The 27805-nt window shown below is 42.6% G+C and overlaps 1 protein-coding gene across 2 annotated transcripts in view; it reads right to left on the bottom strand.

The window, feature by feature from the left end:
• The window catches only part of rasa2 (RAS p21 protein activator 2), a 169446-nt gene that overhangs the window by 68132 nt on the left and 73509 nt on the right, over nt 1-27805 (bottom strand). For both annotated transcript variants that reach the window (XM_033031950.1, XM_033031949.1), the window contains exons 4-5: nt 25915-26009; nt 16768-16844 (exon numbers count right to left, since the gene is read on the bottom strand). In XM_033031950.1, the coding sequence (XP_032887841.1) occupies nt 16768-16844; nt 25915-26009 (172 nt within the window). The remainder of the gene's footprint in view (nt 1-16767; nt 16845-25914; nt 26010-27805) is intronic.

Below are 27805 nucleotides of genomic sequence, written 5' to 3'. Positions count from 1 at the left end.
CGCAGATTGGCAGCCACGCTTCCGTCAGTCTGCCCCAGGGCAGCTGTGGCTACAGAAGTAGCTTACCACCACCAAGTGTGACTGAGGAGTGAATGAATAATGCGATGTAAAGCGCCTTGAGTATTAGAAAGGCGCTATATAAATCCCATCCATTATTATTATTATTAACAGACAGTGGAGCACATAGTCACCAATTGCCCCAAACACCAGACCTGGTGAACGAGGTCTGATTGACCTGGACGATGACACGTTGGCCTGGCTCGCCTCAACGGAGCTGCAGGTCTAAAAGACATACGACAGAAGAAGAAGAGAAAGAAGAAGAATTAACCATATTTACTGTCGACACTTGCAAGTGTCATTTGCAAATTTACTAATCATTCCTTGTACATTCTCTTCGATATTATTGATATAGATGACAAATAGCAATGAGTCCTGCACCGAACGCTGAGGTACACCACTAGTCACAGGCCAACAACATCTGCTTCCTACCTTTTTGCTACCACTTTGGTAGCAAAAACAGGAAGGCAGATTACTACCTAAATGACGTCGTTGGGAAAAGGGGAAGTACAACGGGATCTGGGGGTCCTTGTACATCAATCTATGAGAGTAAGCATGCAGGTACAGCAGGCAGTGAAGAAAGCGAATGGCATGTTGGCCTTTATAACAAGAGGAATCGAATATAGTAGCAAAGAGGTCCTTCTGCAGCTGTACAGAGCCCTGGGGTATTGTGTACAGTTTTGGTCCCCTAATTTGAGGAAGGACATTCTTGCTATTGAGGGAGTGCAGCGTAGATTTACAAGGTTAATTCCCGGGATGGCGGGACTGTCATATGCTGAGAGAATGGAGCAGCTGGGCTTGTATACTCTGGAATTTAGAAGGATGAGAGGATATCTCATTGAAACATATAAGATTGTTAAGGGTTTGGACACGCTAGAGGCAGGAAACATGTTCCCGATGTTGGGGGAGTCCAGAAACAGGGGCCACAGTTTAAGAATAAGGAGTAAGCCATTTAGAACGGAGACGAGGAAACACTTTTTCTCACAGAGAGTGGTGAGTCTGTGGAATTCTCTGCCTCAGAGGGCGGTGGAGCCGCTAGATAGGGCTCTTAAAAATAGCGGAGTCAGGGGATATGGGGAGAAGGCAGGAACGGGGTACTGATTGGGGATGATCAGCCATGATCCCATTTAATGGCGGTGCTGCACCTATTGTCTATTGTCTATTTTATTCAATTCTTGGGGTGGGAGATTGCAACCTTAACGTGGTCCGCCCTGTTTCTACGAATGCAATCAACCTGGCGTGCACAACCAAATGAGATCAAATAGAACAAGATGTCCTACTACTTTAGGCTGTGCACGCTATAGGCAAGAAGAAGAGTCAATTCTCTATCCAGTTAGCTCTTGGATTCCATGCAATTTAACGTTCCAGAGCAGCCCACATCATAGAACCTTATCAAAGGCCTTTTTGAAGTCCATATTGGCCAAGTTGATGATCCTGCTCTTGTCAACCTTCTTGGTTACTTCAAAAGTGTCAATCAAATTTGTGAGACATGATTTCCCGTGCAGACAACCATGCTGAATATCCCTGATTAATCAGCCTTTCCAAATACATATTCATTTTATCCCGTAGAATCCTCCCCAGAGGCTTGTCTCCTGCAGGTTACGTTTACTAGTCTACAGTTCCCCGGTTTATCTCTGCACCCCATTTTATTGAGATCACCTGCCATACGGTTATCTATTATTCATTTTAAATCATTACTGACCTACAATTATCTACTTCAAGGCACATGATCAAATATCAACATGTTGGATTACCCACGACTCCGTAAAATATGGATAGGCAAAGCAACCTACTTACCAGGTAAGGAACTGGATGGGAGATGGAAGACAGTAGGTATAATTTGTGTGCACACCAATAGGCAAGATGCAACCACTGGTGTCCTCCAGAGATTTGCACTATGACATCAGTATATTTGTGGACAACACCACATTAGCTGAATGAATGAATGAATGAATACATTTATTGTCATTGCACAATACTGTGCAACGAAATTCCATTACATCTCCTCCGGTTAAAAAAAATACAAACACGACAACCATTAACACATATGTACACTTATTAGTAAAAAATAAATAGGTATTTTAAAAGAATTTAAAAGAATTTGGCGGCATTTCTTGGAATTAAATTTTGCTTCCCCAGCATTCTCTGTTGGAATTTAGCTCTTTTATCGCACATGGGTAGAAACTATTTTTTAGTCTGATCGCGAGCCTTCAGAGTCCTGAATCGCCTCCCAGAGGGTAGCAGAGTAAAAAGGTGGTTGGCAGGGTGGGATGTGTCCTGCTTGATATTTGTGGCCCGGCGCAAGCATCGGGCCCTATATATGTCATCCAAGGAGGGCAGTTGGGCGTTTGTGATGTTCTGCGCAGTTTTTATAATTCCCTGCAACGCCCTCCTCTCAGCCACAGTACAGCTAGCAAACCACACCAGGATTCCATAGGAGAGGATACTCTCCACGGCGCATCGGTAGAAGGACAACAGCAGCGGCTGTGAGACGTTTGCTCTCCGCAGAGACCTCAGGAAATACAGCCGCTGATGTGACTTCTTCACGAGAGTGACGGTGTTCATTTGCCATTTGAGGTCCTGGGAGATGTTTATTCCCAGGAACTTAAAGCCAGTGACTCTCTCCACCATGTCTCCTTTGATGTATAAGGGAGCAGGTTCCTCTCTCCTCTTCCTCCTGAAGTCAACGACCAGCTCTTTTGTCTTTGATGGATTGAGTACCAGGTTGTTTTTGGTACACCAGACAGTCAGTTTTTGGACTTCATCTGATGAAGTCTGATACAGCTGATACAGTAAGCAAAGGTAATGTAAGTAGCAAGTTGCAAAAGGTCACTAAGAGATCATGAATGGAACACACTGCCAGGCCTGGTGGTCAAGGCAGATGAGACTCATTGTTGGCCCAAGGGCCTGTTGCTGTACAGTTCCTTTCTATGTTCTACAGTGCCCTCCATAATGTTTGGGACAAAGACCCATCATTTATTTATTTGCCTCTGTACTCCACAATTTGAGATTTGTAATAGAAAAAAAATCACATGTGGTTAAAGTGCACATTGTCAGATTTTAATAAAAGCCATTTTTATACATTTTGGTTCCACCATGTAGAAATTACAGCAGTGTTTATACATAGTCCCCCCATTTCAGGGCAACATAATGTTTGTGACACAGCAATGTCATGTAAATCACAGTAGTCATGTTTAGTATTTTGTTGCATATCCTTTGCATACAATGACTGCTTGAAGTCTGCGATTCATGGACATCACCAGTTGCTGGGTGTCTTCTCTGGCGATGCTCTACCAGGCCTGGATTGCAGCCATCTTTAGATTCTGCTTGCATTGGGGACTAGAACCCTTCATTTCTCTATTCAGCATATAAAAGGCATGCTCAATTGGGTTCAGATCGGGTGATAGAATTGACCATTTTTTAGCTTTGAAAAACTCCTTTGTTCCTTATAACTATATGTTTGGGATCATTGTCTTGCTGTAGAATGAACCGCCAGCCAATGAATTTTGAGGCATTTGTTTGAACTTGAGCAGATAGGATGTGTCTATACACTTCAGAATGTTTCACGGTTGAGGTGGTACGCTCTGGATCTTGGGCAGTTCCTTCTCTCCTCCATACTGTGCTCTTGCCATCACTCTGATATAAGTTAATCTTCATCTCATCTGTCCACAAGAACTGTGGTCACTCTTTTAAGTACTTCGTGGCAAACTGTAACCTGGCCATCCTATTTTTGCAGCTAACCAGTGGTTTGCATTTGGCAGTGAAGCCTCTGTATTTCTGTTCATGAAGTCTTCTGCGGACAGCGGTCATTGACAAATCCACACCTGACTCCTGAAGAGTTTCAGATCTGTCAGACAGGAGTTTGGGAATTTTTCTTTATTATAGAGAGAATTCTTCTGTCATCAGCTGTGGAGGTCTTCCTTGGCCTACCAGTCCCTTTGCATTTAGTAAGCTCACCAGTGCTCTCTTCCTTCTTAATGATGTTCCAAATAGTTAATTTTGGTACGCCTAAGGTTTGGCTGATGTCTCTAACAGTTTTATTCTTGTTTCTCAGTCTCATAATGGCTTCTTTGACTTTCATTGGCACAACTTTGGTCCTCATGTTGATAAATAGCAATAAAAGTTTCCAAAGGTGATGGAAAGACTGGAGGAAAGACTAGGTGCTGAGAGCTATCTTATACCTGCATTAAGAGGCAATTAAACATACCTGAGCAATTACAAACACCTGTGAAGTCATTTAAACACAGCTGTAATTTCTACATGGTGAAACCAAAATGTATAAAAATGGCCTTTAATAAATTCTGACAATGTGCACTTTAACCACATGTGATTTTGTTCTGTTACAAATCTCAAATTGTGGAGAACAGAAGCAACTAAATAAATGATGGGTCTTTGTCCCAAACATTATGGAGGGCACTGAATGAATTACAAGCTGCCATTTCACTTCTCTAATACTTAGTCACATCATTCCGGCTGAAACGTTTAAATCCAATGTAGCAAGCATTTTTCAAGAAACAAGAATACTTGCTTAACGACCAGCAGATATTTTCAGTTGCAGACGATTGTGCAATCAATTTCTAACGTGTATTTGCCACCTCTATTTTAAGCCTGTGTTTTATTTATACCATTGACAGATAATAATGTCACATCTTAGATGTTAAATTCTCAAAGTACAATTGGGGAATAAAAAGTCTTCCGGTACCCTGCCCTCTCATGGGCCTTGAATCAGAGAGCAAATGGACTCACTTTAATTCAAAGATATCATCATGAGAGGAAGGGAAAACAGTGCTGGGGAAACTGTCAGTGATGCAGAAACAATCTGATGCAGAAGCGATCAAAGTTTCAGTGTCCAATTAAATATTACAGGCTGTGGGATATATCTACCATTCCCACTTTTAACATATTAACGTGACAAGCTTACATAATTGTCACAGGAGTGAACATACTCAGCGCTCATTTCGCCGAACACTTGTGCTTGATCTGCCAAGGCCTACTGGATCTTCCTGTTACTTACCATTTTAACTTCTCCCCCCATTCCCATACTGACCTTTCTGTCCTGGGGCTTCTCCACTGCCAGAGACCACATGCATACTGGAGGAATAGCACATATTCTGCTTGGGTGGCCTACCACCCAAAGATATGACCAATGAAGTCTCCAATTTTAGGTAACTCACGAAACCCCTTCCCCCTCCTTTTTCTCCCCCCCCCCCCACTGTTTTTTTCCCTCCCCTTCTCTTTCCTATGGCACATCTGTAATCACACCTATTTCTGCCCACCCCTTCCACCTACATTCCTTCCTCTGGCTTCACAATTCGCAAATCTGGCCTTTGTCCAAACATCTACCTATCAACCCACCATCCCCTCTCACATGTGCCCTCATGTCATTGCCAGGTTTTTTTGTGTTGCCCCCACCTCTCTTCCAGCTTTAATTTCTTCCCCACACAATCAGTCTGAATAAAGGGTCCTGACCCGAAACCTCACCTATCCATGTACTCCAGAGATGCTTCCTGACCCACTCAATTATTCCAACACTTTGTGTGTTTTAGCAAGAACTAGCATCTGCAGCTCTACCAATCACCCCTTCCCATTTCAAGGAAATAAATGGGCTTTATCCTGCAGCTCAGAATCAAAATATAAAACAATTTTCAGAAACTCTGGACATGATATGGTGCAACACAATTGCAATTCGAAATGTTAAATTCGCAGTTAAATATTAATTTCTGCAAATTCACTGACAAGATTTTGTATGCTGTTTAGAAGCTTAACTAAAATATGCATGATTGGATCTAGATGCAAAGGGAGAAATATGCCAAGTCTAACAGATGATATTTATATAGTAAAATGTACTGTTATGCAAACAGAACTGATGCAACATTTTCATAAAGGAAACAGATCAGAAGGCTAGATCGGAAGGATATTACAGTACTGCATGTGCTACTGCGGTAAGATGCTCAGTTGGATTCTGTCAATGAAATTTGTAAACAACTCAGTTGTTTTTACTTTTTTTCCCCCAAGAATCACAAAATAATATTTGGCAAAGATAACATACTGGTTTAGAATGGAAAACACCATTAAAGCCCACTGCTTGCTCCTATCTACATTTGCTCTGCCTGCATTGTGATGTGAAACGAAAACCAATGTGGTCAGAAATGGGGCACAACTTCCTGCTGCAGAAGGAACACACTACATCATATCCTTTACAACCACAAACATTACTTGAATGAAAATTAAAATATCTTTAGCTGCTGTTTAAATTCTTTTTTTTTTAAATAGCCAAGTTTCAATGAATGAATAAACTGATATGAATTGTCACAATATAAATCATCATCACAAAATCTCTGTTAGGAGAATATCTATCTATCCATCCATCCATACATACATACATCATCTTCTATCTTTCCAAATATTACTAAAAGTCATCTTGGTTCTATCTATCTATCTATCTATCTATCTATGGGTATGAGATCTGGGACCTATGCCAAAATGGTACAAGGTAACGCAAACATTTTTGCACCACCTTACTCATCTTTGTCCCGCGGTTGTTCCTATAAAGTTTTGTTCAGATTGATGTTATGTTTCACAAGCTATCCTAAATCCTTGCTGGCCCAGCTTACAACAAAGTTGCAATCGAGCAACACTCAGTCCTTCCAACAGGTTTTTAGCTCAACAGGAGAGAGAGGGGGGCAATTGCATTTTTTTTTAAAGTCCTCGAAGCAAGACGAGGGGGAGGCAGTGCTGGGGATATGCCCCTGCACAATTGGGGGCTATGGGTGAGTGGTGGAATATGGGGGAACGGGTGAGTGGTGGAATATTGTGTTGGGGAACGGGTTGCGTTGGGGGACAAGGCCTCCCGTGGGGGCTATGGGTGAGTGGTCAAATATTGTGTTGGGGGAACGGGTGAGTAGTGGAATATTGCGTTGTGGGACCAGGCCTCCTGTGGGGACTATGGGTGAGTGGTCAAATATTGCATTGGGGGAATGGGTTGCATTGGGGGACCAGGCGTCCCGTGTGACAGGGACCCAATGGGTCCCACTTGGTCTAGTATTTATCCTTATACCTATAAAACTCTGATCTTGGGTGGGTGTGTGTGTGTGTGTGTGTGTGTGTGTGTGTGTGTGTGTGTGTGTGTGTGTGTGTGTGTGTGTGTGTGTGTGTGTGTGTGTGTGTGTGTGTGTGTGTGTGTGTGTGTGTGTGTGTGTGTGTGTGTGTGTGTGTGAATCCGATCCTACTTTCAATTTAAAACTACTGTTTTTTATGCTGATGACATGACAATGGATCTGCCATCTGCTCGCGCTGCGACTGACATCACCTCCCGCCCCTCCCTCCTCCCCCCGTTGTTCAAAAGTCGCCCTGTCGAACTACCGACAGTTTTGGTCAAAGCACACTTGCGCTCTGGCTCGGGTTTCCAGAGAGCACCCAAGAGCTGCCAATAGCTTTGGTCGACACACATCCGCGCCCCGGGTTTCCCGACAACTCCCAAAAGCTGCCGAGAGCTTTGGTTGACGCAAGCCCGCACCTGCCCAGGCTGCTTCCGCCGAACACGCCTCGGCTCGTGTCTCTCCCCCTTCCCTCTCCCCCCCCCTCTCCTCCCTTCTCGCCCCCTCGGCTCGGCCCGGGACTCCCCGCCTCTCTCTCCCCCCCCCCCCCCCCCTCTCTCCCTCGCCTTTGCCCGGGCCTCCCCCCTCTCTCCCTCTCTCGGCCCGGGCCTCCACCCCTCTCTATCTCTTTCTCTCTCTCTCCCCCATGGCTTGACCCAGGCCCCCCCCCCTCAGCCCGGGCCTCCCCCCCTCTCTCTCCCCCCCTCGACTCGGCCCGGGCCTCCCCCTCCTCGCTCCCCCCTCTCTCCTCCTCTCCCCACCTCTCACTCCCTCCTCCCCCTCTATTCCCCCTTTCCCTTCCGCCCCTCCCTTTCTCTGCCTCTCTCTCTGTCTCCTCTCTCTCTCTACCCTCACTCTCTACCCCCCTCCCTCTCTAGACGCGCCTGCGAGTTGGAGGCTATGCGTCAGTGAATAGGGCAGGGATTTGGTAAAAGGAGCCAATTAATAATGTTAATATAATATCAAGGGGTGTGTGTGTGTGTGTGTGTGTGTGTGTGTGTGTGTGTGTGTGTGTGTGTGTGTGTGTGTGTGTGTGTGTGTGTGTGTGTGTGTGTGTGTGTGTGCACGCGCGCGGGGGGGGTAGTTAGTGCGTGTGTGGGGGTGGTTAGTGTGTGTGTGACGCCGCAGGCCGCCCCACCCTCACAAACCGGCGTGTTGAGGGGACGGGACCCAACGGGTCTCACTTGGTCTAGTATATTACTAAAACTCTCATCTTTTTTCTATCTCTCTATCTCTCGCTCTCTCTATCCATGTGTATCCATGTGATTCCTGAACTACGCCAAAACGGTACAAGATAGCGCTAAATGGTTTGCACCACCTTACTCACCATTGTCCTGTGGTTGTTTGTGTCAAGTTTCGTTCAGATAGATGTTATATTTCACAAGTTATTGACATTTAAAAATGTACAAAACCTCACTTTGAGAACAATAACTTGGCAGTTGCTGTGCCAGCTGATGAGAGATTCTGGCAGTTTCCAGCTATGGCGTCACAATGGGATCTCACAGTCCTCCATCCGACAATGACATCACACTGGGATCTCATTTACATAAGCAGCCCTGAACAGTCCTCCACCCGACAATGACATCACACTGGGATCTCAACTGCCAATCAACAGTGTTGGGATAAGCTCAACCCAGTGCAATGAGAGATAACTTACATTGTTGTAAGGAGAGGGAGGGAGTGGGGGAGAGGAGAAGAAATGTTATTTAAACATTGTGTTTAGTAGGGGAGAGGTGAGGGAGGGAGTGACTGAGGGTAGGGAAAAGGAGAGGAGGAGGGGAGCAGGAGAGGGGAGCGAAGAGGATGGGTGAAGGGGAGGGAGTGTATGAGCCGCGCCTGCGCAGTTGGAGGCTACGGGTGAGTGGTGGAATATTGCGTTGGGGAACGGGTCGAGTTGGGGGAATGGGTACATCACAATGGAATCTCATTTGGAAGCAAATCTGGGATCGCTAATCTCATTTAAAAAAACAAGATTTCTTGGGACGAGGTTTATCATTGTGGGGGGGGTGGAATAGGAGAGAGGTTTCATTTACTTTAAAAAGAAATGCGATTTTCCATGTGGACGGGTGGGATGGGGGAGGTGAACACCAACACGTCACAGTGGGATCTCGATTAAAGCACGCTGGACACTGACGCCGATGCCCCCCCCCCCCCCACCCACCAAAGAAAATTTCAGCGACCAGCAGCGCGCATGCTGTATATCACTCCCCAATAAAAGCACGCTGGATACAGACATGGACACAAACAGAGCGCCGATGCCGCCCTCCCCCCCCTCACCAAAAAGAGAGGCAATTAAGCACACCTGAGCAATTACAAACGCCTGTGAAGTCATGTGCCCCAAACATTATGGTGCCCTGAAATGGGGGGGGGGGACTATGCATAACACAGCTGTAATTTCTACATGATGAAATCGAAATGTATAAAAACACCCTTTAATAAAATCTGACAATGTGCACTTTAACCGAATGCAATTTTTTCTATTACAAATCTCAAATTGTGGAGTACAGAGGCAAATAAATAAATGATGGGTCTTTGTCCCAAACATTCTGGAGGGTACTGTTACACTGTGAGTGTAACAGATTTGCACAGATTGATTCCGTAGAAGGGGTTTATCCATTGAGGAGAAATCAAGCAGATTTGGCCTATACTCTTTCAGCTTAGAACGGAGAAAATGGAACAGTACAGCACAGGAATGGGCCCTTCAGCCCACAATGTAGTGCCAAACATGATGCCTAGCTGAACTGATCTCATCTGCCTGCACATGATCCATATCCCTCTATTCCCTGCATTTCCACGTGCCTATCTAAAAGCCTCTTAAACGTCACTATTATATCTGCCTCCACCAGCATCCCTGACAATGTGTACCAGACCCCCACCACCCTCTGTATAAAAAACATGCCACGCACATCTCCATTAAACTTTCTCCCTCGCAACTTATATGCCCTCTAGTTTTAGCTTTAGAGATACAACATGGAAGCAAGCCCTTTGGATCAGCGAGTCTGCGCTGACCAACGATCACCCATACACTTGCTATCCTCCATACGAGGGATGATTTATAGAAATGAAGTTAACCTACAAACCTGCACATCTTTGGAATATGGAAGAAATCCAGAGCACCCACAGAAACCCCACGCAGTCACAGGGAGAAGGTACAAACTACATACAGACAGCACCCATAGTCAGGATCAAACCTGGGTGTCTGGTGCTGTAAGATAGCAACTCTATGCTGAGTTACTGTGAAAAAGGTTCTGACTGTCAACACGATCTATGCTTCTCATAATTTTATATACTTTTATCGTCTTCCCTCAACCTCAGATGTTCTAGAGAAAACAGTCCAAGTCTGTCCAACCTCTCCCAGTAGCTGAAACCCTCTAATCCAGGTAACATTCCGGTAAACATCCTCTGCACCCTCTCCAAAGCTTCCACATCTTTCCTGTAATGGGGTGACCAGAATTGCATGCAACACTCCAAATGCAGCCTAACCAAAGTCCTATAGAGCTGCATCATGACATCCTGACTTAGTTTCCATGATCGTGGCAACGAAGGCAAGCATACTATTTGCCTTCTTTACCACTCCATCTACGTGCTGCCACCTTTAGTGCATATCAATCGTGTTAAGGATAATGCCATTAAGTGTATACTCTCTCCTTACATTCAACCTACCAAAGTGCAACACCTCGCATTTGCAATCTATCTTCTACCACAACCCTCTGTCTTCCATGGATAAAACCAGTTCCAAATCCATACGACCAGTTCATTGTGAATCCGGTACATCTTAATCTTCCTCAGCCTACCATGAAGGCTGGATTGTCTGGAACCAGAGGTCACAGTCACAAGGGGCAGATGGGGGGGCAAAGTATTTGTCCACAAGACAGTAAATCTTTGGAATTCACTATCCAAAGGACACTGGAGGCTCTATCACTGAATATATTCAAGATAGGTCAATGGATTTTTTTGGATATTAAGAAAATTAAGGAATACTATGCAGTGCTTTAATAAAATGCCATTTCAAATCCCATATCCACAAGATTAGTTTTCAATCTAATGTTACCTTATCAAAATAGAGGGGCGGCATGGTGGCGTATAGGTAGAGTTGCTGCCTTACAGCGCAAGAGACCCTGGTTCAATCCTGACTAGGTTTGCTTTTCTGTACGGAGTCCGAACGTTCTCCCCGTGACCTGCGTGGGTTTTCTCTGAGATCTTCGGTTTCTTCCCACACTCCAATGACATACAGGTTTGTAGGTCAATTGGCTAGGTATCTATCTACCTATATTACTAAAACTCTGTTCTTGACCGGTTTTGGCGATCTGTGCTGCGATTTCCGAGAGAACGCCGCCACCTACGGCCGTCATTTTTGGCCACGTCGCTCAGAGCCCCCCTCCGCCGTATGTGTGCCAAGGATTTTTCCCGTCGATGAAATATGACAGAGATATTAATGATTTTACAAAATTCCCCATTCTCTCTGCTGCCCCTGCTGGCGGCAGGGGGGAGGGACTATAAAACCAGGAAGTGGTGTGCCTCAATTAGTCTGCAAGCTGGAGGAAGGCTGAGGGTCACGTTTCTCTGAGCTGTGAATAAAACTGAACAAATGTCCACACAACTATGAGTAAGTACCCTTAATGTGGTTTGAAAATGAAAATATTGTTAAAGTAAAAAAGCACTGCCTGCAAATGGTTGTTTGGGTTGAAATAAAAAGGCACTCTCTCTCTCCCCTTCTCTCCTCTCTCCCCCCCCCCCTTCCTCTCCCCCCCTCTCCTCCCCCTCCCCTCACCTCACCCCCCTCTCAGCACACACCCTCACTCCCCCCCCTCTCCTCTTCCCCCCCCCCTCCTCTTCCCCCCCCCTCTCCTCTCTCCCTCTCCTCTTCCCCCCCCCTCCTCTCCCCCCTCTCTCTCTCTCCCCTCTTTTTCTCCCCCTCCATTACCCTTATTGGCCTCTGTACTCCACAATTTGAGAATTGTAATAGAAACAAATCACATGTGGTTAAAGTGCACATTGTCAGATTTTATTAGAGGGTATTTTTATACATTTTGGTTTCACCATGTAGAAATTACAGCTATGTTTATGCATAGTCCCCACCATAATGTTTGGGACACATGGCTTCACAGGTGTTTGTAATTGCTCAAGTGTTTTTAAATGTCTCCTTAATGCAGGTATAAGGGAGCTCTCAGCACCTAGTCTTTCCATCACCTTTGGAAACTTTTATTGGCTGTTTATCAACATGAGGACCAAGGTTGTGCCAATGAAAGTCAAAGAAGCCATTATGAGAATGAGAAACAAGAATAAAACTGTTACAGACATCAGCCAAACCTTAGGCTCGTCAAAATCAACTGTGTGGAACATCATTAAGAAGAAAGAGCTTACTAATCGCAAAGGGACTGGCAGGCCAAGGAAGACCTCCACATCTGATGACAGAAGTATTCTCTCTAGAATAAAGAAAAATCCCCAAACACCTGTCCGACAGATCAGAAACACTCTTCAGGAGTCAGGTGTGGATTTGTCAATTACCACTGTCTGCAGAAGACTTCATGAACAGAAATACAGAGGCTACACTGCAAGATGCAAACCACTGGTTAGCTGCAAAAATAGGATGGCCAGGTTACAGTTTGCCAAGAAGTACTTAAAAGAGCAACCACAGTTCTGGAAAAAGGCTTTGTGGACAGATGAGACGAAGTTTAACTTATATCAGAGTGATGGCAAGAGCAAAGTGTGAAGAGAAGGAACTGCCCAAGATCCAAAGCATACCACCTCATCAGTGAAACACGGTGGTGGGGGTGTTATGGCCTGGGCATGTATGACTGCTGAAGGTACTGGCTCATTGATGATACAATTGCTGATGGTAGTAGCATAATGAATTCTGAAGTGTATAGATCTGAACCCAATTGAACATGCCTTTTATATGCTGAGGAGAAAACTGAAGGGGGCCAGCCCCCAAGACAAGTATAAGCTAAAGATGGCTGCAATACAGGCCTGGATCACCAGATAAGACACCCAGCAACTGGTAATGTCCACGAATCGCAGACTTCAAGCAGTCATTGCATGCAAAGGATGTGCAACAAAATACTAAACACGACTACTTTCATTTACATAACATTGCTGTGTCCCAAACATTATGCTGCCCTGAAATGGGGGGACTATGTATAAACACTGCTGTAATTTCTACATGGTGAAACCAGAATGTATAAAAATGGCCTTTATTAAAATTTGACAAGGTGCACTTTAACCACATGTGATTTTTTCCTATTACAAATCTCAAATTGTGGAGTACAGAGGCAAATAAATAAATGATGGGTCTTTGTCCCAAACATTATGGAGGGCACTGTATAAGGTTCAGATTAGCACATAGGGGGATCTTAATCAAATCATCAGAACTTGAAGTCATGTCAGACAAAGGTGTAAATTGAATTTATTTTTTATATAGGATGTGGCTTCCTTTACATCGGCAAAACCAAGCAACCGTTTCAATAAAACCCTGCACTTGGCCCATCTTGGCCTGCAGGATAGAAACATAGAAAATAGGTGCAGGAGTAGGCCACATCTAACTCCCTCTTAAATATAGCCAATGAACTGGCCTCAACTACCTTCTGTGGCAGAGAGTTCCAGAGATTCACTGTGTGAAAAATATTTTTCTCATCTCGGTCCCAAAGGATTTCCCCTTTATCCTTAAACTGTGACCCCTTGCCCTGGACTTCCCCAACATCGAGAACAATCTTCCTGCATCTAGCCTATCCAACCCCTTAAGAATTTTGTAAGTTCCTATAAGATCCCCCCTCAATCTTCTAAATTCTAGCGAGTACAAGCCGAGTCTGTCCAGTCTTTCTTCATATGAAAGTCCTGAATTCCCAGGAATCAGTCTGGTGAACCTTCTCTGTACTCCCTCTATGGCAAGAATGTTTTTCCTCAGATTTGGAGACAAAAACTGTACACAATACTCCAGGTGTGGTCTCACCAATACCCTGTACAACTGCAGTAGAACCTCCCTGCTCCTATACTCAAATCCTTTTGCTATGAATGCTAACATACCATTTGCTTTCTGCACTGCCTGCTGCACCTGCATGCCTACTTTCAATGACTGGTGTACCATGACACCCAGGTCTCGTTGCATCTCCCCTTTTCCTAATCGGCCACCATTTAGATAATAGTCTACTTTCCTGTTTTTGCCACCAAAGTGGATAACCTCACATTTATCCACATTATACTGCATCTGCCATGCATTTGCCCACTCTCCCAGCCTATCCAAGTCACCTTGCAGCCTCCTAGCATCCTCCTCACAGCTAACACTGCCCCCCAGCTTTGTGTCTTCCGCAAACTTGAAGATGTTGCATTCAATTCTCCCGGTTTCCCGGGATCTCCGGTTGCTAAGCATTTTAACTCCCCTATCCATTCCTAAACTGCCCTTGCAGTTCTGGGCCTCCTCCATCACCAGAGTGTGGCCACAATCAAAATGGAAGAACAGCACCTCATATTCCCCTTCGGTAGCTTACAACCAACCCCTGGGCCAACTGACAGCCCCGGACCGACTACACCAACGGCCTGAGGCAGCGCGGAGAAAAAGCTCAACTCCCCCCCAGGCCAACGGACAGCCCCGGACCGACGACACCACCGGCCCGAGGCCCACAGCCAGTGTGGAGAAGAAGCTCGACTCCCGTCGCGCCAACCGACAGCCCCGGACTCACGACAACAAAAGACCAATAAATACAACTATTTCATAGTTTGAAAGCAGTATTTACTTACCTAGAAGAATCAAAGCTGGAAAAAACAGAAGAAATGAAGGTGTATGTACACAGCTCCACTGCTTTCCAGCAATGTTTATGCATAGTGACCTTTGACTTGGGTATGCGCAGTGGGAATACCGAACTCGCTTATATCACACAAAGTAAGAACAGACACAGTCACAAATTTGGAAACTGATTGGCAAGTTTGAAATTGCCTCAAGGTGCTGAACAAAGAGATTATTGCTAGTTCTCAAGTCAACATCTATCAAAAGTCTAGCAAGAATAACAAGTGTTTTAAATCTTCTTTGAAATGAACACTAAGAAACTGAAGTGATTTTGAGTTTATCCAAGTTAGACAGTTCCAGAGAATCTTATGACAAATAGATTTATGGCGGTTTCATAGTGCAACATATCCACAAAACATTTCGACCAGTGAACAATGATACAAAAAGCTTAAATTAAGCAATGGCAGCAAGATCTTGGGGTAACTGTTAATAATGATATGTGTTCTTCTCAAAATTCATGCGCTGTGATTTGCAGAAAAAGTAAAGCAAAATTAAGCCAAATTTAAGATTTTGCTTTATACTTTATGCACAGCAAAAATGTTTTTATTTTGCACTGTTAACTACACAACGCACATCTCATCATTCTTTTCCAAAGTGAAAAAAAAATTCCTAGAACAGTTCCACAGGCATATGTCCTCTTCAAATACTTTAACTAGATGGCACTTCGGCCCACCAAGTCCGCGCCGACCAGTGATCCCAGCACACCAACACGATCCAGGGAAATTCACAATTTTACCGAAGCTAATTAGCCTACAAATCTGTACGTCTTTGGAGTGTGGAAGGAGCAGGAGCACCCGGAGAAAACCCACGCAGGTCTGGGGAAGAACGTACAAACTCCATACAGACTGAACTCATAATCAGGATTGAACCCGGGTGCTGGCGCTGTAAGGCAGCAATTATAGCGCTGCGTCATCATGCCGCCCAAATCATATCAGCTACTAACATAATCATAAGTTGTATATTCAATTTAATAATGTCATAATAACATTGATTAACATTAGGAAACTCTTTTGAACGGGAGATTGTATCCAGCTAATTTTCACACTGCTCACCGTTGTGCATATATTAACAAAGTTAAGTTTAAGTTTACCTAATGATGAAACGGACTCTTTAAAGTCCATGTACTAGATTACATACACCATTATTATTCAGACAGGGATGCTTTCCAATGAAGCCGCCTGTCATTTACATAACATTTAAACCTCAATGGTTTTTAAACTTATATTTCCATTTTCCTCCCCCTCCCTTTCAAAAACAAATCTTGCAACTCATCTTCCATTTCCTGCAGTTCTTCACCAGATTCAATTTTTCAGTCTGCCACAAAATAAACCTCACTGCATCCTCCCAGCAAAATGCATGATAGCATCAGTATAAAAATGCTACACTAGCACATCTCTTAGCCATGAAAATGTGTTATGGGTTGATTCGCATTTGTGGAGAAATGTTAAAGACAACAGGACACAGCAAATCCAGGATTTATGCTATTTGTAGAGTAAACCAACTCTAAGAACGCAGGAAATAAAAGCAAGATTAACCAATTCAACATTTCATTCCTTTCCGGCACTCATCAAGATCATGCCTGACCTTTAAACTATTAACCTCATATCATTCAATTCCCTTAATGTGCAAATAACTGTACAGAAATATAAATTTTAGAAGATGAATTCAAAACCTAAAGACACAAGAACGAGGCATTGATTTCAACATTCTTTAGAAGGCTGGGGAAATTACCCAACATCACTCAAAATGAAAATCGCACCACATCACTGAAGGAGCAAGCTTAATGGATGTAGAGTGAGCATTCATTAGTTATTTTCTCAAACTTATACTCACCGTACCACTAATTGTTGACAAACCAATCCTGTTTCTGTGATAAGTTCATTCAGCTTAACTTCCAGATGAACTTTTCCCTGTTGGAAAGCAGAACAGATTGAGATTTATTAAAGCAGTAAACTGCTTTAAACAATTAATACTGCATCTTACCTAAGACTTTAATATTTTAAACTGCAAGACTGAGTGTTTCTGATACTATATTACTTTATTGTCAGAGCAAGTCTGAAATTTGTTTTTGCATACAGCCATACAATAAAATAAAGAACACAACACACAATAGAGTCCAACATTAAACATCTAAATGACCTAATATTAAAGTCTTGTGTGTTTTTATTTCATATCTAATGAAAATCCTATTTAATGACTGGACTGGCATATGAAAAAAAAACAAGTTGGCTATCTTAAGATTTCAAATGGGAATTTGAAAATAAAACAAAGAAGCCCATCAGAAACCACTCTCAACAGGCTGAGGTCTTGAATGCCTTTTACCACAGATTATAATACATTTAGTAATTACTGTTCTCATTCAGACTAATAACATTGGTACCCATTTGGTATAGGTATTAAATTCATCCATATTTTGCAAAATTTGGTAATGTCCTAAATTCTTTAAACTATTTAAACCAAAACTGCTGTAACTTCTTGACAAGTACAAATAACAGTGACAAGTGCTGCCAATGGATTTTGTCTAGTTTTAATTGGCAGAATATTACAATAATCTTTTCGTTCTCTGACTTGCCACGCAGCTCTACTCAGTATCATTCTTGGATTTGTACACTGAAGTTCCTCCTTTTTTCGATATCCCTAGAGTCCTAATATTCCCTGCTTCTGCCCTGCTTTTATTAGTCCTTCCAAAGTGCATTCATTCATACTTAATCAGGATTAATTTCCCCATCATTGTTCTGCCCCTACCTAAAAAAACAGCTTTTATTCACAGTATTTATGATTTACAAGAACTTTGTTACAAAGTGAATAGGTCCAGTTTCTATCACTCGATGCCATTCTATGATGCTTTGTACATTTAATTTTTAAACATTAACTGTTAGACAATCATGGCCGTTGACTTCCATCCTGACCCCATCTGCAAATCTTAAGCCCTACGATCAGCCCAACATTCTGGCACCGAATGCTGTTGATACATTTTTATCAATCCCAATCTGATTGACAAAAGATCTGGATAAGCTACTGGAAATCAATTTCTTTAAGCCTTTACTCCAACATGGGGACTATTCTCACTACAAAGGAATAAATAGTTTGATGTTATAATATAAAAGTGGAAGTCCCCCAAGTTTCCCATGGTGATGGCAAGAAAAACTAAAAATTGTATTTTTTAAAGAAACACACATGATGAATTTTGCTAAATAAAACTGATAATAGACGAAAATAGAAATAGATACTCCAGAATTGTTTCAACAGCAACCGTAGTAATATTATAACAATGATAAAGGTAGGTTATAGTTGCTTTTCAGTAATGAATAGCAAGCCATTAATTGTTCCACTGACTGTTCCACAAATTGTTGTTCGACTCAACACAAAAATGCAAAGGTAAAGGAAGCAGATGACCAGACTTTGAAATTAATCATTATTGAATCAATAATACATCAATATTTTTGTTCCTTACAATCGGCATGAAAATTAATATTATAATCTGCCTGTATAAAGAGATGAATGTTATTAAACGCTCCGCAGAATGGCGAGCATTGACATGACATTTTCTGCAAGGCATCCGGTACATCACTTGTCCTTTCATGATTTCATGAACAGATTTGATTTCGAGTCTTCCATATTTTATGAGGCAAAGTACAACCAGGAGGCTTTACCATGAGTCTGGACATTCATTCTTTAGGCTAATTAGGGAAAGGTGGCATGGCGGCGTAGCGATGGAGCTGCTACCTTACAGCTGGATTCGATCCTGACTATGAATGCTGTCTACACGGAGCCTGTACATTTTAAAGATGATTCTTTCTACACATTGCACCTCTTGATCCCATATTAATTACAGAAATATACTTAAAGCTTTTAGTTTCACAAAGACTGGAAGTCAGATAGTGAAATGAGTTAATAAGATAAATTTAGTTAAGATTCTGTAAACTAAAATATACAAAAATCAAAATGTACCTAATTAAGCCAATTCTTATACATTTTAGATCACTGAACTTATGTTTGGGACTCTATTTTTCAAATAATCCTAAAAGCACGATTGCAATTATGATGACACCCCCCAATATTTGTACAGTTTAAGTCAATCTTATCTAATTTACCAAAATGTGCATTGGCTGTAAAATTGGATCTTCTCAGCTATTTCATAAAAGGTGTCTCAGGATGTTCAACATATCAATAAAGCAAGTAGCAAACAAAATGGATACAGTGCAACAACAAACATGTCACCCAGCTTAGTGAAAAGTCATGCCTGCTGCTAAACTCCACAACGTTCATGAGTTATGGGCCTGTTCCACTAAGGCGATTTTTCAACGGACCGCCGGCGACTGTCAAGTTGCCGGCAGTCGCCTGAAAAACCGGGAACTGAAACGGCGACTGTCAGAGTGGAACACACACACACACACACACACACACAAACACATCGCAAAGGCGTGGGCCAGGGCAAGCGGGGGGAGCGCTGTCTGAAATTCACACGGTGCAAAGCCAAGGTGATACAGACACACACCACGATGAACCGGAAGGTTGGCGCTGTAATTAAGATGGCTAGCACAGTGTAGGGTAAGTCCTATAAAAGAGTTGGGGGGGGGGGGGGGGGTGGGAGGGATAGAAGTGGGGAGAAAGAATGGAGACAACTTTTAAGAAGCCAGACAACTTCTAATAAGCCAGAGATACACAGCTGTGAAGCTCGGCGGACATTTAACATTACCGGTCGGTTATCCTTGGTTCTGAAAGCAACTGCTTACGTTTTTTTCCCACAATGAGCCAATGAAAATGACCGGTCAGCAAAGGAGATTAACTAAAACTACCTACGACTACCTCGACTACCTACAACTTCATGGCGACCCCACTACAACTACACCTACGACTACAGAATTATCGATTATCTCCATGGCGACCAATTTTTGATCGCAGAACATTTTTCAACATACTGAGGCCGCGACTAGTTCCCAGAATGCGGGAACTCCTTGCGACCATGAAGGAGACTCACCAGAGACCACCAGCAAACATGTGGCGACCATGTGGCGAGCGCAGTCTCCTGCACTCGCCTAAAAAGTCGCCTAAGTGAGACAGGCCCATTAGAAAAAAAAATTGAAAATTTGCTGTGAGATTTACCTCATCTCAGCGTAATGCGGAGGTATCATAAATTAAGAATGTTTAGGCAATTCATTGTTCTTGGCTTATTTAAAGGTTTTTCAATTACTCAACATTAATTCATTGCATGTAGCAAGGAGTTGTGCTGTAATTGCCTGCATGAAAGATGCTTGGTTTGCTTGTGTGGTTTTTTAAACCTGAACAACCTCAATTACACTTGATGGCTAAGGCAACAAAAATAAGTCAAAACAGAAGGAAAACAAAGTTAACTCCATTGTTAAAGCATGCACTTGTGAAATTGTGAAAATAAATTGCATGCTGGCAAAACTGTATATCTAAATTAAACTGAAGTAAACTAAAGCCGCTTACAGCATGCATAAAACAAGAATTCGTGGTTTTCATCAAAATCATTAAATCTGGACTTGACCACAGTGAAACAGCATATTTTATAATACAACGGTGGCGCAGTGGTAGAGTTGCTGTCTTACAGTGAATGCAACGCCAGAGACCCGGGTTCGATCCTGACTACGGGTGCTGTCTGTATGGAGTTTGTACATTCTCCCCGTGACCTGCGTGGGTTTTCTCCAAGATCTTCGGTTTCCTCCCTCACTCCAAAAATGTACAGGTTTGTAGGTTAATTGGCTTGATAAATGTAAGGTGTGTGTAGGATAGTGTTAATGTGCGGGCATCGCTAGTCGACACGGACCCGGTGGGTCGAAGGGCCTGTTTCCACGCTGTATCTCCAAACTAAACTAAACTAAAACTGGTCAGGAAAAATAGAAGCTCCAAGGCACAAAAATAGTTTGCATGAGATCCCTTCGTTCGCAGTACTCAAATCAAAGGAGAAATGCATAGAAGGCCTCAAAGCAGCAGGTAAACAGGTCTGTAAGCACAATTATAAAGCTTGACTATGTTTGCAAAGTCTTATGCAAATTATCTAGCACTCAGAAAGTCCATTGCATTAACAATGCAGTAAAGCAGCATTTAAGAACTAATAAATTAAGTAAAATGGGCAAAGCCCCCAAGGACCAGTCTAATCTGCTGTGGATGAAAAACATATCATGCAAATGTGATTAAAACCATTAAGCCACAATTTACACTATTTCATGTCTTCACAATCTTTAAGTATTACCACCATTTCTAAATATTTATGTCATTTATATTCCCACTTCAAGAAAATTCCAAGAAAAACAATCTTAGACGTTTACATTAAGATGCAGGATTCTCAAAGTGAGCCAAGTTTGCTGACTATGTCAATTTAGGAAGTGTACCAATTACAAAGTGATTACTCAACAGCGGTGAAATGGAGGACGTTTGGTTTAAAAAAGCCCTCTTAAAATTCAAATTATCAAAAAAAAAACAGCAAAATATTTAGTGCCATATAATAGTGCCTTTACAGGCAACTTCTTTGTATCATCTCTGGACTGAGTGGCTTTAGTGTCCCTTAATTTGCAAATGTTCTCTTTGAATTCTTGCTATAATACAATTGATTTGTTAGGGTACATGTCCTTGATTTAGAAGGCCTCTTCATTATAACAAACAATGCACAATGTTAATAGTACAACTGAAATCCCCAATGATCAAAATCTCAGTGGAGAGGATTTTCATTGACAGAGCTGCTTAACTGTGTCATCAAAGACTACAATCCATTGGGCTCATCTTCCTAAGAGTGTAAGGAGTGTAAGGTAGATGTTCAGGAGGGAGAGGTAGGGCAGGAGGAAGCAGGGAGAAATTTGAAGAACCAAGTAGAGTACAGGACAGGGCCAGGAGTGTGAGGTAGAGAGGACCAACAAAAATAATGGTAAAGGAGTGATCAGGTTAGCAAGAGTGTGACATTTCATATGTTAAAGTTGATAAGTATTTTGATAAGAATCCTGCGCTGTTTTAATTAAGGGATGTTGATTTTTCACCAAGATATATTGAGCTCTGTCATAGGTACCAAAATGTAATAGTGAAATGCTTACTTGTTGCAACAGGACAGGATTGTAAACACAGATTGTTAAAACAGGAGATCACGTGTTTTTACTATGGAATTAATTAAAAAAGCAGAAAGTAGTTGATATGGTTCTGTAACCAAGCATCTTATAATCTAAGATAGACACCAAATGCTGGAGTAACTCAGCGGGTCAGATAGCATCTCTAGAGTAAAGGAATAGGTGATGTTTTGGGTCGAGACCCTTTATTCGACTCCTCAAATTCAGAATGGTCTCAACCCGAAACGTTACCCATTCCTTTTCTCCAGAGATGCTGCCTGACCCACTGAATTACTCCAGCATTTTGTGTCTATCTTTGGTGTAAACCAGCTGCAGTTCCTTGTTACACATTTTATAATCCAAGATTAAGAGGGATGAAGGAGTGTCACTATTCTCAGGGTTTCATAAAAGTTCAAAAGTTAGCTTAATTAACTTGTAGAAACAACATCCTTTAATTAAAACAGGGAATGATTCTTGACAATCAGTTCCAGAATCAATAGTCAGCAGGCAATTAATCCGGCCATCTTTCTTCAATGTTTAAATTTAATTCCATATATCTATTGTAGCATAAATTGCTGAAGTGAGCAAAAGAGAGCAGAGTAAAGTAGAATGCACGAATAAAACACAGCTTTTAACTTCATTAACGCCCCTTGTATGATTGCTTCTGCTAAATTTGAGGACAGAATACAAAATGCATCGTTGACCTCTATTTTCACTGTCTAACCGCGAGAGAAGATTCATTATTTATCCTATGACAAAGTGCCCCAGACAGCTAATAGATCAAGTGATGCATAACAGAAAGGATGAACTCACACACAAAGGTTGACATTTAACAAAAAGGTATAACAAAGTGATGCAAATGTTAGCTTCCTGTCATAAAGAAGTTAACTTTGTCAGTGGTTGAAATTAAAATTTTGTTTCAATCAATCAATCAATCAACCTTTATTGTCATCTTGCAAGCAACAGTTGTACAGTGCAAAATGAGAAGACGTTTCCCAGGGAATACCGGAGCATCGCACATGAAATTTAAAACATTTCACACATAATAACACTAAAAACAATCCAGTCCCTGATGGAACAGTATAAATAGTTAAAAGCAGGTAAAACAACAACGTTAAAATACAGTAAAACCAATCATAAAAATGTCCGGGGCAGCTGATTTGAGTGGCCAGTGCCAGTTATTAAAGTGTCCGTGCCAAGCCGCAGAATCAGGTGACTATGAGTACAGAGTGACTGTTTAGCAGCCTCACAGCCTGTGGCAGGAAGCTGTTTAGCAGTCTTGTAGTCCGGGCTTTGATGCTGCGCTATCTCTTGCCTGATGGCAGGAGATCCAGGTGTATGTAGAGGGGGTGCAGTTTGTCCTTAGCAATTCTCTGAGCTTTTTTCAGACAGCGGCTCTGGAACAGTTCTTGTACCGAGGGTAGGGAGACGCCAATGATCCTCTCTGCTCCCTTCACTACCTTCTGCAGAGCCTTCCTGTCCAAGCAGTTGCAGGTGGAGTACCACGTATTTATGCAGTACGTGAGTACAGACTCCACCGTACCCCTGTAGAAAGTCCTGAGGATGTTGGTGGGGAGTGAGGCCTGTTTGAGTTTCCTCAGGAAGTGCAGTCGCTGATGGGCCCCGTTTGACGGTCCCAGTGGTGTTCCTGGACCAGGTGAGACTGTCTGTAATTTGCACACCGAGGAATTTTATGCTCTCCACTCTCTCCACTGTGGTGCCACTGACGTTGAGGGGTGTATGCTTTGGCTGCGCCCTCCTGAAGTCGACAACCATCTCCTTTGTTTTGTCGACATTTAATTCTAGATTATTTTTGCTGCACCAGTCCACTAGTTGTTTTACTTCCTCCCTGTACATTGATTCGTCATCTCCGCTGATGAGTCCCACCACTGTTGTGTCATCCGCGAATTTTATGATCTTATTGTTCCTGAATTTGGCAGCACAGTCATGTGTGAGCAATGTGAACAACAGCGGGCTGAGCACACAGCCTTGAGGGGAGCCGGTGCTCAGCGTGATCGAGCCTGAAGTGTTCTTGCCAACATGGACTGACTGCGGTCTCTCTGTCAGAAAGTCCAAGATCCAGTGACACAAGGTGGTGTTGAGGCCCAGCAGGGTTAGTTTCTCCACAAGTCTCTGTGGGATGATGGTGTTAAACGCTGAGCTGAAGTCAATGTACAGGATTCTGGCGTATGTGTTTTTGTTTTCCAGATGCGTGAGTACTGTGTGCAGTGTGGTAGAGATGGCATCCTCTGTAGAACGGTTGGGGCGATAGGCAAACTGGAGGGGGTCTAACGATGAGGGGAGGCTGGCAGTAATGTGGGGTTTCACCAGGCGTTCAAAACACTTCATTATTATTGGGGTCAGGGCGACAGGGCGGTAGTCATTTAGGCAGGCAACAACTGGTTTCTTCGCTATGGGGATTATTGTGGAAGTTTTGAGGCATGTGGGGACAATGGCTTGACTAAGGGAGATGTTAAAGATGTCTGTTAGCACATCTGCTAACTCCTCAGCACATTAATGTGTAACATCTAATAATTTTTAAAATGTTGAAAGCAACGAATGTTCAGGCTTAAAGACATGTGAGCATTTACTGTCCAATTAAAGTAGTTAAAATAATGCTGCAGCATTATGTGCATTTTAAGACAATCTTTTATAAAAAGATTAAATAAGTTGTGAATTATTAACTGACAAAATCTATGCAAGACCTTCTGAATATCTGTAATTGTAGCAATGGATCATACAATATTCCTGCTGTTCAAGATTGCAATAAGGATGTAAAACTAAACAGGTGAAAGTTTTAAAGTGAGTCTCCTGAGTATGCACCTAATTTTGATAGCTGGAGAGGATGAAAGAACAGCTGCAATATTATCCCATGGAGAAATAACCCATGTTGTGAATGAGGAACTGGCACTTGGACACAATGATGAAGCGAAGTACAGGAAGAAGATTGAGAACCTCATGTTCTGGCGTCCAGACAACAACCTTTCTCTCAATGTCAGCAAGACAAAGGAGATATTGATCAACCTCAGATAGCGATGCAGTACACATACCCCAGTGTACAATGACGACAAATAGAGATGGTTAAAAACTTCAAATTCCTAGCAGTAAATATCATCACCAACTTCTCCTGGACGACCCATATTGAAGCAACCGCCAAGAAAGCACACCAATGCCTCAACCTCCTTAGAAGGCTTAGGAGGTTCGGCACGTCCCCAACAACTCTCACCAACCTCCACAGATGCGCTGTAGAAAGCGTTTTATCGGGATGCATCACAGCATGGTTTGAGAACAGCTCCATCCAAGACAGCAAGAAATTGCAGAGTATTGTGGACGCAGCCCAGACCATCACACAAACCATTCTCTATTCCATTGACTCCATTTATACCTCACACTGCCTCGGCAAAGCCAGCAGCATAATCAAGGATGAGTCGCAAGGAAGTGTGAAAATGTACACCTCCAGATTCAGGGACGGTTTCTTCTCAGCTGTTATCAGGCTACTGAACCATTCTACCACAACTAGAGACCAGTCTTGAACTACTATCTACCGCATTAGAGACCCTCGGACTATCTTTGATCGGACTTTACTGGCTTTATCTTGCACTAGACGTTTTAAACGTTATTCCCCTTTATCATGTATCTGTAAACAATGAATAGCTCAATTGTAATCATGTATAGTCTTTCTACTGACTGGTTAACATGCCACAAAAGCTTTTCACTGTACCTCAGTACACGTGACAATAAACAAAACAGACTAACTAAATACCAGAGAACAGCATGTGCAGTAGATATCCATATATAGAGGAAGCCGTTTCTCCTCCTTGTACCACCCATCTTTTTGTTAAATCGGTTCCAGTTTTAATGATCGCCTGCAAAATAAACACTTGTTGATAATTACAGGTACTTGGAAGATTAGTTAACTTACCTGAACTTCAGAGTTAGCATCAACAAGATGCAGTGCAAACCAGCTGTCCTTGCAGTTACACTTGCACAGATCTTCTTTTCTAATAGATACTTTACCTGAAAGAAACAAAATTAATGAGAGCCAAGACAGTAATTTATAACTACTACCAAATAAAAATTCAATATTTCTGCACACAATCACTTGGTTTACTTTAAAAGCTTTGCTGTAGCATTGGTAGAACTGATTTTCATTTAAGATGCATCAGTTATCAGGGTAAGAGGTAAATGTGCAGCAGTTCAATGTGATAACAAAACAAGATCCCTGGCCTATTTAATTATTTCAAGAGTCAAGAATATTAAAATGTTTTATCTACTGACAACGGAACAATGAAATTCTTACTTGCTGTAGCTTAACAGAGAAATAACAGATAAACGTATGAAAATCAATTAATACCAGGTAACATTAATAATGCAAAAACAAAATTGGTTGTGCAACCAAAAGCACAGTCCAGAGATGATCATAATTGGTTAGTGCTGTGCAGTGGTCAAGAACCTGATGGAAGAAGCTGTTTCTCAACCTGGTGGTGATAACTTTAAGGCTCCTGTGGCTTTTCATCATGAGAGTGTGGCAAGAGTGTGGGTCTTTGATGATATTGGCTGCCTTTTTGAGGCAGCATTTCCTATAGATCCCTCCAATAGGGGAGTATCAGTACCTAAGACCAGCACCTTCTGTAGCCTCCCTCATACCCGGGTATTTGAGTTGCCGAACCAGGCCATGATGCAACCAGTCAGTATGCTCTCTATCTGTGAAGGTTGATATATAGACATACCAAATCTATGCCATCATCTAAGGAAGTAGAGGCTTTGATGAGTTATCTTTGTGATTGCATCAATGTGCTGGGTCCAGAACAGGTCTTCAGAGATATGCACGCCCAGGAACTAGAAACTGTTGACTCTCTCCACCATCATCCCATCGGTGAAGACAGGTTTATAGATCCTTGGCTTTCCCTTACAAGAAGCCAATAGTTGTTTGGTCTTGCTAACATTGAGAGCAAGATTGTGTTCAGGCACTATTCAATCAGGTCTCCAATCTCTTACCTGTACTCCAACTGATCATTACTCTTTATTCCCTCAACAACAATGGTATTATCGGAAAATTTAAAGATGGTATTGGAGCAGAGTCTGGGTACAGAGATGTATATAGAGAGTAGAACAGGGGACTGAGCCTCAAGGTGCTCCTGTGTTGATGGTTTCCAAGAAATAAGTTGTTGCCAATTCATAATGACTATGGTCTGCTGATGAGGGAGTCAGGGTGAGGCCCAATTCAAATTGTAGGAACAGCACCTCATATTTTGCTTTGGCAGCTTATGACCCTGCGGTATGAAAAGTAATCCTTGCGTGCCTTCTCTCTCCGTCCCTCCACTACCCCAGTTCTCCAACTGGTTTCACTCTCCATTTTACTGATTACATTTTACTGATTGTATGCCTCGTTGTCACCTTCCCCATAGCTAACGATGAACCATTCTGCATTTCTTTGATCATCGTCTGCTTTGATCTGTCATTTACACACCTTACCCTTCCATATCATAGAAACATAGAAACATAGAAATTAGGTGCAGGAGTAGGCCATTCGGCCCTTCGAGCCTGCACCGCCATTCAATATGATCATGGCTGATCATCCAACTCAGTATCCCGTACCTGCCTTCTCTCCATACCCTCTGATCCCCTTAGCCACAAGGGCCACATCTAACTCCCTCTTAAATATAGCCAATGAACTGGCCTCGACTACCCTCTGTGGCAGGGAGTTCCAGAGATTCACCACACTCTGTGTGAAAAAAGTTCTTCTCATCTCGGTTTTAAAGGATTTCCCCCTTATCCTTAAGCTGTGACCCCTTGTCCTGGACTTCCCCAAC

Source organism: Amblyraja radiata, chromosome 13 (assembly GCF_010909765.2).
Source record: "Amblyraja radiata isolate CabotCenter1 chromosome 13, sAmbRad1.1.pri, whole genome shotgun sequence".
Classification (NCBI taxonomy): Eukaryota; Metazoa; Chordata; class Chondrichthyes; order Rajiformes; family Rajidae; genus Amblyraja; species Amblyraja radiata.
Note: the sequence above shows the minus strand (reverse complement) of the source record. Positions and strands in the feature narration are given on the sequence as shown.